We start from the raw sequence: 12,013 nt of genomic DNA on the forward strand, positions 1-12,013 counted from the left end.
TGTTTTGGCCTTTATTAATAGAGGGATTGAGTTCTGGAACCAGGAGGTTGTACTGTAGCTGTAAAAAGGCCACACTTGGAGTTTTGTGTACAGTTCTGGTCACTGCATTATAAGAAAGATGTGGAAGCTTTGGAAAGGGTGCAGAGGAGATTTACTAGGATGTTGCCTGGTATGGAAGGAATGTCTTATGAGGAAAGGCTGAGGGCCTTGAGGCTGTTCTTGTTAGAGAGAAGGTTGAGAGGTGACTTAACAGAGACATACAAGATAATCAGAGGGTTAGATAGGGTGGACAGGGAGAGCCTTTTTCCAAGTATGGGAATGGCAAACACGCGGGGACACAACCTTAAAGTGAGGGGAGATAGGTATAAGACAGATGTCAGAGGTAGTTTCTTTACTCAGAGAGTAGTAAGGGTATAGAATGCTTTGCCTGCAACAGTAATAGATTTGCCAAGTTTAAGTGCATTTCAGTCGTCATTGGACAGGCTAATGGACGTACATGGAATAGTGTAGGTGGGATGGGCTTCAGATTAGTATGACAAGGCGGCGCAACATCGAGGACCGAAGGGCCTGTACTGCGCTGTAATGTTCTATGTTCTATGTTCTAAAATAACTGTCTCCATTCTGCCTACTATGGTAGAATGGTAATGTCATAAAGTATTCCAGTTAACAGTACTGTAAAATGCATGTAGGTTTACACAGAGGCACAAAAGGTAATAGGCATACCAGCAGGTGGTCAGGCCATCTACCGGGGGTATTGGTATAACACACAATTCATGAAATAAAAACAGAGGAGCAGTAAAAACAAGAAAAAAGTTTGATATTATTTTATTTGAAAAGACTGCATGCAACTATTTATAATGTATGAAAAACACATCACATCAAAAAACTTATATTCACAGCAAAAACCTCTTCTCACAGTATATCACAAATATTATGGGATAGCTGCTTAAAACAAAAGTTACCAGTACATGCAAAAGTCCATTAAAATCCTTCAAATTCACTGTCCTCAGCAGTTGCACCACTGAATAATTTATTCCAGTCGCCTGGGTCAAACATATCGTATGGATCATCTTCATCTGCACTCTCAAGGGAATCATCACTTCAATCTGACCATAAACAGACATCCTCAGTACCATCTAAAGCATTAGAAATTCCACATTTTTTAAAGGCTTTCACAATAATTTCAGTTCTCACCTCCTTCCAGGACTCAACAGTCCACTCACATGCATGTTGCCACCCTTTGTGAAGCTTTTTCCTCTTCTTGCATCCAAGTGTCCCATTTCTTCCATACTAAGTCCTTAAAAGGTTTTATTGATGCTAACATCCAGTGGCTGCCCCATGTTTGTAAGGTCTCCAGGAGTCATTGCAATGTCAGTGTTGTTAGCTCGAAGTTCACTGATAACACTTCACTCTGTGTGATCTGAACACATCCCATACCAGTAAGCTTTTTTCCTTTCTCAGTCCACCTGGTCACATATTCCAGACCTCCCTAATCCAAATCTTGCAGCCACCTTCATCCATCCACCCTTTTTCATGGAGGAGGACAGCAATGCCTTTCGTAAATTTCTGTTTGGGTGGAGTTTTCCATTTAAAAATCACCATAGGCTTTAACTTTGTTCCATCGGCCATACAACCAAGTACCAAAGTGAATCAACTTCTTTCATGGCCAGTAGTCTTAACCAATATTGTTTTTGCTCCAATCTTGTCCACAGATCTGTTCCCCGGCATATCAAACTTCAATGGAGCTTATACCTACACAAGAGGTATATGAAAAATACCAGAATTTTTAGACAATTGTATGAGAGCCTGTATTCATTTTTCTTCCAATTTCTGAGTACAAAGCGATGGAACCCAATTAACTTGTCATTAAGTTCTGCTGGTGGACGTTGGGCAATCTTGGTTTTCTAAGGTAAAAACAATGACTGCAGATGCTGAAAATCAAATACTGGATTAGTGGTGCTGGAAGAGCACAGCAGTTCAGGCAGCTTTTGCCCGAAACGTTGATTTTGCTGCTCGTTGGATGCTGCCTGAACTGCTGTGCTCTTCCAGCACCACTAATCTTGGTTTTCTGTCTAAGCACTAAATCATACCTTTTCATAAAGCCACTGCACCATCCGGCACTGGCTTTGAAGTTACTGAATCCATCTTTTTTTGCTTTGTTTTTAGCACATATTCTTATATGTTGTTGAGTCATTATGTTTCCGTTCTGATGACACTGAATTACCCAGTCAGCAATCTTTTCTTCTAGTTGTGGTCACTTGTTCAGCTTTCCTCGGTTTGCATATTGCTGTTTTGGCATAGCCTTTAACTGTGTGGCTTTTTTCCTCCAATCTCAAACAAGTTTTTTAGAAACAGAACTCTCTTGCTGCTATGCTATTGTTGGTCTTCTCTGCACCTTCAATAAATTTTAGTTTAAACCATGCTGTATACTTGTTTCTTTGTGATGCCATTTTGTCAGAAAAATTTGGGGGAGCTTTACAATAATTTCAAGCACAACTGTACACAACACCTACTTCTAAGAAACTGAGGCAACAGCGGGAAGACAAGGCCAAGGGCTGCCATAGGGTGCCGCAGTTATTTGCATTCACAGGTCAAATATACATATGTAAATATTACATAAATAAATATATACAGCATATATAGTTATCAACATTCAATTTAACCATTTGAAAATCGCATTGTGCAAATATATACTGATGCGCTTATCATGTGATGACGCAGTTATTTCATTTGAAACAAAAATGTGCAAATCATGCCGTTTAAGGCTGCGTATATGGTCAGGAAGAGATCCCTGAAAAACTAGGGTCAACCTACACATGAGGTATATGAAAAATACCAGAATTTTTAGACAAAAATAAGAGGTGGACTTAAACATGAGATTGAGAGTGTGGTGTGGAAAAGCACAACAGGTCAGGCAGCATCCAAGGAGCAGGAAAATCAACATTTCAGGCAAAAGCCCTTCATCAGGGTGAAAGCTGGGAGGTTCAGGAGTGGAGAGATCGACCTATATATGCTAGTTAGGAGCTGCCTGGTGTCGAGGCTTGACAAATGGGTAATGATTAGATTAGATTACTTACAGTGCGGAAACAGGCCCTTTGGCTCAATAAATCCACACTGACCCACTGAAGCGCAACCCACCCAGACCCATTTCCCTACATTTACCCCTTCACCTAACACTAAGGGCAATTTAGCACGGCCAATTCACCTAACCCACACATTTTTGGACTGTGGGAGGAAACCCATGTAGACATGGAGAGAAAGTGCAAACTCCACACAGTCAGTCACCTGAGGCGGGAATTGAACCCGGGTCTCTGGCGCTGTGAGGCAGCAGTGCTAACCACTGTGCCAATGATAGGCAGAAGAGTGAGTAGTGATGTCAGAGGTATGAATAGGAGATGTCAAAAAAGAATATTTAAATATATACGTAGCTTGAAGGATACTGAGTAGCTTGAAGGTTTTCATATTCTCACAGTGAATGTAATTGGAAATGATATGTGAATTGTTGATGACTGTGTATTGTGGTATGAAGGAGGTTTCAGTTGATACAATTTGATTATCTATCTCCCCCTAATGTCCAAATGGGAGCAGTCTTTATTTATTAGTGCAGGTGTAGAAAGCAATTAAAGGTAGGTGAAGAACATGTGTTTGATGGATGTTAAATATTTCACGTTAGTGGAACTCAGTACCAAGGTACCCGATCAATATTCTGGTTTGGCAGTCCTGATTGGGTCTAACAAGCTTTTTTGTAGCATTAGGAGAATCAATAGTATTCAGAGATTTCATGCAGCAAATATTACAGTCAATTCAGTATTATGAGAAGTCCACACCTTGTGACAGAAGAGCAACATGCTTGGTCTTGTTCAAAACTGTTGTGATTTGTTCTGATTTTGCAGCTTTGTTTATGCCACTTTCCTGACAGCGTTGGATGCAGCTGTGCACGCATGTTATTGCAACAGCCAAAACAATTCATAAAACCTGTTAGACTGCAGTCAACCAGCTATTTGGCTTACGGACGTGCTGTGTTCTTGTTTACTGTAGAAATAGGCATGAGCTCCTTCTAATTGCCAATTTTTATAAGTCATCAGCGGCAACGGGTTAGTAGCATCAAACAGTGCTTGAAAAACATTGATTTGTTGTAGTCTTAAGAGAGACCACTAACTTTAAAAAGAAATTCCAACTTGCAGTTGTTAGCGAAAATAATTACTTCACAAATGGATGGAATTGTCTCTGAATGACGTTGGGCAATGGTAAGACAGTTGTGAAAATATGTTAAGCCGCAAGAGTCATATTTGTAGCAAAAACAGTCCATTCATATTTAACCTAATCTCATCTTATTGATACACATTTTTAGATTCTCCCACAATCTAGAGAGAAACTGGACAAAGACAATCCTGACATGAAAGTAAAAATCGGTATTTGACATCTCCAGCTTTCCGCCTGCTCCTCTGGGGCTGTATCTTGGACAACAGTCACCAATATCTCAGGGCACAAGCCATGGGCAGTAACTACCTGCCCTCCCCATCCATGGAGGTTAGCATCAGGCAAGTACTGGCCTCACTGTATCATTGTGGAACATCTCTGACCCATTTATAATACAGTTTTCCACTTCAACCTTTCATTTTGGAGCTCACCATCACATTTCAGAGTAATGCTGCTGCCAGGTCACTCTGTGCAGTGACAAACACCCAAGTTATGGACTGGGCCTCAAGATTATCTAACACTCAATCATTTTCCATCTACTTTGATGCTTACCACATTCTTGTGTGACATTGACATTTTTCACTTTGACCCCTCAGCCTGAGGGCAAGACAAAAGTACTGCAATCTTAAAGGATTGCAGTACTCTCCCATCCTAGAGTATGGGCCATGTTCAGTCCTGTAGGTCCAGTGTAACCAGTCTGGGGAATCACAAGTCAGCTGAAGATTTGCACAGAAATTAGTCAGGGGTCTGTTCATTTACCAGTCGTGGCTGTCTCTCAAAATTAGTCAGGCATTGCACCATGGTTGGATCTAGTGATGTATCCACTGATAATCCAGGAGAGTTCTCACAGACCTCTGTGTGGCAGGATAGCTGGGAGACTCAATTGTGGAAATTGGAGACAGCGTGCTGCGATGCAGAGGGGATAATAATCAAGAAAGGGGTACCTCAACATATATGGGGAGGTGGGAAGATACAGCATGGGAGCAAAAGAGGTTCTGTGTAATGGGGGTGGTGGTTATTAACAGGCAGCACCACCTGGCTTTGTTGGAGGGATTAGTGATCATAAAATCCTTCACAATAACCTACTGTGTTGATTAAAATTCCTGACCTTAAGCACTCTTGTCTACGTCAAGCAACATTATGAATCAATTGTTCTAATGACTGTGAGGCTTAAGCAATGTTTTGCTGCCTAGAAAGATTCACCTTTATTAGCAAAGCAGCAATCACCTTCCACGAGCCCATGGCCCTCACATGGTGCAAGAGCTGCTCACTTCACATTTTGGATCATAAATGTTTATACTGTTATCCTACATGTAATGTATGGTTTGGTTACTGTATAGATTGGGAGAGGTTCTCATTATTGTTGGAACCTTCCTACTGTAAGTACACCTAAAAGGTTGAGCAACAGATGTCTGAATCAGGACAATGATATGCAACATCCATATCGTAACATTGTTGGGGGCTGCCACGTCCCAGAGTTTGGACAATGCTGTTCAAATGTTACGTGTGTGTTGAATGATTACATGACTGAGGGATTGCTTTCCTTCTAATATTGCCTCATTAGGTTCGTTAGAACCATCACAAGGAACAGAAACTAGGGCCATCCCTGTGTCTGCTGCACCGAGGATGTTGTGAATGAGGAACACGTGCATGTACAATCCCAGAAGCAGCATCAACCTCCAGTAAGTTAACACAGATAGTTTACGCTAAAGCTAAGGCTGAAGGAGTTCCAGATTGTTATTATATTAGAAACAGTTCTGATGAGGAAGTGGAGACATTCCGACAGACCTATGAATGAAGAGTAGATAGATATTCGTTAAGTAATGATGCTACCCAGATGTCATTCGGAGCTATTGCCAGTAGCACATGAAATACCTATGGCAGGAAATAGAGGAATCTGGAAAATGCAGGCATCAATTAATAGGCCTATAATTCATAAAGGGGCAGCGCAGTTCTGCACAACATGGCACACACGTGCCACTAGGAAAACCCAGCATGTAATCAGATGAGCACTTTTGTTAGCCATACCAGTTTTCAGCCAAGTGTTAGTGGATTGTGAAAGATTATTACTGAAAATGAAAGCATTATGCCATTTGAATTGTTTTGTGATCATGTTAGAGGTCCATTAAAATTGATTATGGAGTTGTTGCTGAATGAGAAAGAATAGATGTAAAACTGCATGATGAACAAATATCATCTGTATAATTGATACATTTACACAATTTTTTTAAATTCCATGCTCTTTAAACTTAACATACAAGTCTTCAGTTATCATTCAGAATTAGTAAAACTGATGTTAAAATACTTTGACTGCCAGGTCATCTGTTGCAAGTTCGAAAAAAGTAGCTTTTGTTCACAGTTTCCAAAGAGCCTTTAGATCATAGAATCCCGACAGTGTGGAAACAGACCATTCGGCCCAACAAGTCCACACCAACCCTCTGAAGAGTAACCCACCCAGAACCATTCCCCCACATTTAATGCACCTAACCTACAAACCCTGAATGCTATGGGCAATTTAGCATGACCAATTCACCTGACCTGCATATCTTAGGACTGTGAGTGAAAACCTGAGCACCTGGAGGAAACCCACGCAGAGAATGTACAAACTCCACACAGTCAGTTGCCTGAGGCTGGAATCAAACCCAGGTCCCTGGTCCTGTGAGACTGCAGTGCTAACCACTGAGCCACCATGCTGCCCTGAATGATTCAGCAAGGGCTATTATTTTGTGATTTTTACTGCTTGCTTGAGTTTCAAAATTTCACTTCTCTCAGCAGGAGTCCTGAGTTCACAGTTTCATTGATAGTTTAAGAGGATATTTAGAGGTGGCAGTATTGTAGCTGTATAGGAACAACTTGTCTGGAGCATGGGTTAGCATTGGAGCAATAGTCTTCTGTAGCACAGTTGGAATTTCGTTGGAATCTGCAACTTTTGCTGTGTCCAGAGCATCGGGTCCGCTAATATATTTTCTTCTACGGAGACCTCCAGGGTCTGTGAATGGCAGTGATTGATGGAACTGAAAGTCAGTACTGTGAACAATGTGTGTTCGCTGAGCTCTGTGCATGGAGCCTCAGAGCTGTACCTGAAAAGGAGCATTGTTCCAGAACACATTTTTTTATCACGATTATCACTTGCAGTAAATCAAATCAGCTAAAAACTGATCTGGTGTGGATTGCAGGAGGTGGCTAAAATCATCATTCACTTGACATTCGTCACCTGGTTTACCAGTTCAGCTGCATTATGAAAGACAGGATCCACTCTAAGTGTCTAATGAGGAAGACTGTCTCCATCGGTGGGCTTTCAGAATCAACCTGCAAGGTCATTTGCAGTTTCTACCAGTGAAAGTCAGCACTTCCATCCACAGTGGAACATACCTGTTCATTCAACCAGCCCTGGTTTGCATTTATCCAGTGGGTAAATACTTCTGATAGAATCTCATCCTTGCAACTGCTTTTCTCGATCACTTTAAACTAGAATCTTGTATGTTCAGATAATTCCTGCCCCAGTTCCTAATTCTGGAGATTAGATTAGATTAGATTACTTACAGTGTGGAAACAGGCCCTTCGGCCCAACAAGTCCACACCGCCCCGCCGAAGCGTAACCCACCCATACCCCTACATCTACCCCTTACCTAACACTATGGGCAATTTAGCATGGCCAATTCACCTAGCCTGCACATCTTTAGGACTGTGGGAGGAAACCGGAGCACCCGGAGGAAACCCACGCAGACACGGGGAGAACGTGCAAACTCCACACAGTCAGTCGCCTGAGGCGGGAATTCCATGACCTCTGAATTCTACAAACCCTGTCCCACTTTTGTCCCATAACCCAATAATCATTTACAGGCTATTGAAATTTTATTTATTTTTGTTCAAACTGATACCAACCAAGTGAATCTGCTAGATCGTCTTTGTATGTCATTAAACTCCTTCCTATGATCTACAGGCACATAGCACTCAAACTAAGATTTTATTTAGGTTATAGGTGAATACTACCTCCAATAACTTTCATTATCTATGAATTTGACACTGAATAACATTGTGAAAATATTTGTATGTAAGCTTATAATGTACTGTAATTTACCGAAATATGAGAAAAAGATGACATTTATTGAATATAATTATTGAGTGTCAGCTCATTCACAATGATTAATGGCAGAATCTTAAGTTAATTGTTATAAAAATAATGTTTATGTAAATATATAGTAGTTATGTAAAATTTACTTTTTATTCCTAGACTATCAAAACTTATTATATTTAATTTACATCTATAATAGTTAATGCCATAATCTATCACTGCCAGTGTGGTCTTTGTGCTCACAGTTTCCCGAGGTACATTTCTTTTGAATTCTGTTATTGGCAGTGACAGTATGAATAACACCCTGATAATTGCATATAAATATATAACAGCAAAATCACAAACAGTTTTCAATGTTAAAGTTCAGAGTCATGATTTGTAAGAAGAAAATGCCTGGACAGATTTTAAAAAGTACAGTAAGTGTTAATGACATTCAGTGTTCACAGCTAATATTCAAAGAGCTGAACATATTTGCATTCTTTGATCTTTCTCTCTCTCTCTCTCTCTCTCTCTCCTTAGCATTAGCAAAGAAAGCTAGCATGTCCAAAATGGGAAGTTATCCAGGTGAGGTACAATGATTCCTTTGTCTCTAAAGTTGAGGCAGCTCACAAGCAAGTTGTCAGAAGCTGGAGAGAATTGTGTCATAGGTTTTGCTGAAGTTAGATAGGGGTTTATTCAGTTACTGGACCCTCCTGGTGCCTCAAATGCATGTAAACATAGTCAGGTTTGAGTAAGAGATGGCTGTAGTTTGTTTGGATGGAGCCAAACTCCCATGTTTGTTCTTTTCTTTGATATGCCACTGTACAGTACTGAATTGTATTTTTGACTATATGTCTGTTTCTATTTAGACATTGTTTATGTATAAAATATATTTTGAAAGAAAAAAGAATTGTGTGATGGATAGAAATAAAAATGGAGAAGATAACTTTTGGATGGGTAGTGGCTCTTAATACATCTATGAAGCCACTGAAGTGGAAATTTAAAGCTAATTTTAAATAGTTTTCCAAGTATAATTGTTCCTTGTGTCGCTAATATTTGTCCCATATATATCGGAGTAAATTCATAGCCTGAAGGTACTGGAATTCTTAAGCTTATTTTCAGGATGTAGTAGTATATCATTTATGTTTGAAACTTTGGAGACAGATTGAAAGTTATGTTTTGCTCTGAGAAATGTCTGATTTTTAAGGTTTGTTTCTGAAATAGTCTTCACAGAAAAATTGCAAGCATATCCAAGTAAACCAAGCAGATAGATTTCCAAGAATACAATCAAGGAAGATCATATCCAAGCCAACCAAGCAGATAGATTACCAAGAATACAATCAAGGAAGAATAAAAATCTTTGAGGAAATGGTGAGCAGTACTCAAAAGTCAAAGAGGATGCAGTCAGAAATACATAATTGAATTTTAGTTTGGCAGTACATTCATTTTTTTTCTCTGTAAGGCACAAAGATTATTCCATTCATTTCTTGTTAGTCATCATTGTAATGTTGAATTGCTGCAGAACTATTATTTTCCTTCCAGATGTGTATAGTATATTCCTAAAGGATCTTGTAACATGTTGTAGAAACCAGTAAATCTGTTCCTTACACATAAGGCAATCTAGAAGTAAACAGAAACAGCAAGCAATTAGGAAGGCAAATGGTATGGTGACTAACATTGCAAGAGGATTTCAGTTCAGAAGTATGGATGTTTACTGCAGTTATACGGGGCATTGGTGAGACCACTCTTGGAATACTGGGTATTATTTTAGTCTCCTTCTCAAAGAGAGTATAAGATGCTGTAGAGGAGTACTGCAGAAGTTTGCTAGGCTAATCTCTAGAATGGCAGGCTTGTCCTATGAGGAGAGACTAGTTCAACTGAGCTTATATTCATTAGAGTTTAAGAGAATGAAAGGGGATCTGATTGAAACATACAAAATTCTAACAGAGCTGCAAAGGGTAAATGGAGGAAGGGTGTTTTTCCTGGTCTAGAAGCAGGGATACAGTCTCAGGTAGACCATTTTGGACTGAGCTCAGAAAAGAATTCTTCACTCAAAGGGTTATGAACTGCAGAATCCTTTTCCCCATAAAGACTGTGGAGGCTAAATTTATGAATATATTCAAGAAAGAGACAGATGAATGTTAGATTTTGAAGGCATCAAAGAACATGGGGAGAAAGTGGGAAAACGGCATTAAAATGGAGGATCAGCCATAATCATATTGAATGGCAGAGCAAGCTGAAAGGATTAAATGGACAACTCTTGCCCCTAGTTTCTGTGCTCCACAATGTTTATTTGTGACGCTGTAATGTGTGAAATATTACAACTTGTCAGCATTGTGAGTACAAGAGACATATGCCACATTCAGACAAATTAATTAAACAAATTGAAAAAGTAGTCTGTGAAAGACCATTTGAAGTAATATTTTGAGCTGAAGATTTTATTTGATTATTTTTCTTGTTACAGTGCAGCTGTAATTTCTGACTTTGGTCTATCCGACCTAATTAATCTGCAGGTTTGAGCGAGACTGCATCCAGTGCTTCCTGCAGCCAGAAATCTGAAGGTACCAGGAAATAGCATTTATGCACCCAGTACCCCTCTCACCCAGACCACTTTACACAATTTTCTCGGTTGGAGATGCAGGCATCATCCAATATATCTGGGGAACTAACTAAAACAGCATAATAACGTGGCAATATTCAGCAGCATTTTGTACTGTTCCATCCTAACATTGCCTTCATTCCTAATCTTTGACTTTAGTTGCCCTATTGAGTTTTGAGTTTGTTATTATTATTTACCTTTAGTTTGTGGTTTGATTTGGAATTGAATACTATTTAGATTTCTTCAGGTAACTTACAGATTGTTCTGGATTCGGTATGTTTTCTGTTATCCATGAATAACTTGGATCAAACTCTGGTATGTTTTCTCAGACTCCATTACTTACAACCTAGTACATCTAAGCATCTCTTTCTTGGATAGACTTTTTCATGATTTTTCTCATAGTCTTGCAAATAAGCAGTATAGATAGAGTTAATGATTATTGTCTTTTTCCTAGAATGGGGGATTTCAAGACTAGGGGACACATTTTTAAAGTGAGAGGAGAGAGATTTGAAAAAAAAGTCATGAGGCGCAAATATTTTTACACCGAGAGTAGTTTGTGTGTGGAATGTACTTCCCGAGGAAGTGGTGGATGTAAGGGATGAATGCTTAAAAGACATTTGGATAAGCACATGAATAGGTAAGATTTGGAGGGACATGGACCAGGAGCAGGCAGGTAGGACTAGTTTAGTTTGGGATTATGTTCAGCATGGACTGGTTGGACTGAAGGCTCTGTTTCTGTGCTGTGTGACCCTATGGTTGTTGATATCATTATTACATCATGATACACATCACCATCTCAATACTGCAGTCAATAACACATTTCTCCATAATCTAGGCATTGGGATGTCAACATGTGGCAAAAGGAATGTTTGATGTAACAAAAACATTGAACTAACAAATTAAGCTTGTGAAAACTTCAAAAAGCATTTTTTGCAAATGGTTTTGAGAACATTTCTGGAATAGAAATATTCAAATACATCTTTCATCTCTGATACCGGTTTGAGAAATTATTGCGTTGTTTTAGATAATCTTTTCCATCAATAGTTTTGAAAAATTACTGAGTAAATATGTGAGATAACTTCTTCAATTATTTAACAGAACTTTAGTTTGGCCAAGTAATTCTGCAACTAGTAAATAGGCAAAACAAACCTGCATACCTT

At 39.4% G+C, this 12,013-nt stretch overlaps 1 protein-coding gene across 1 annotated transcript in view; it reads right to left on the reverse strand.

Moving 5' to 3' along the window:
• Positions 1-8,384: 8,384 nt before the first annotated feature.
• The window catches only part of LOC140494396 (mucin-16-like), a 34,121-nt gene continuing 30,492 nt past the window's right edge, over positions 8,385-12,013 (reverse strand). The window contains exon 27 of the mRNA XM_072593586.1: positions 8,385-9,874. Within this exon, the coding sequence (XP_072449687.1) occupies positions 9,782-9,874 (93 nt within the window). The 3' untranslated portion in view covers positions 8,385-9,781. The remainder of the gene's footprint in view (positions 9,875-12,013) is intronic.

This window comes from Chiloscyllium punctatum, chromosome 24 (genome assembly GCF_047496795.1).
Source record: "Chiloscyllium punctatum isolate Juve2018m chromosome 24, sChiPun1.3, whole genome shotgun sequence".
Classification (NCBI taxonomy): domain Eukaryota; kingdom Metazoa; phylum Chordata; class Chondrichthyes; order Orectolobiformes; family Hemiscylliidae; genus Chiloscyllium; species Chiloscyllium punctatum.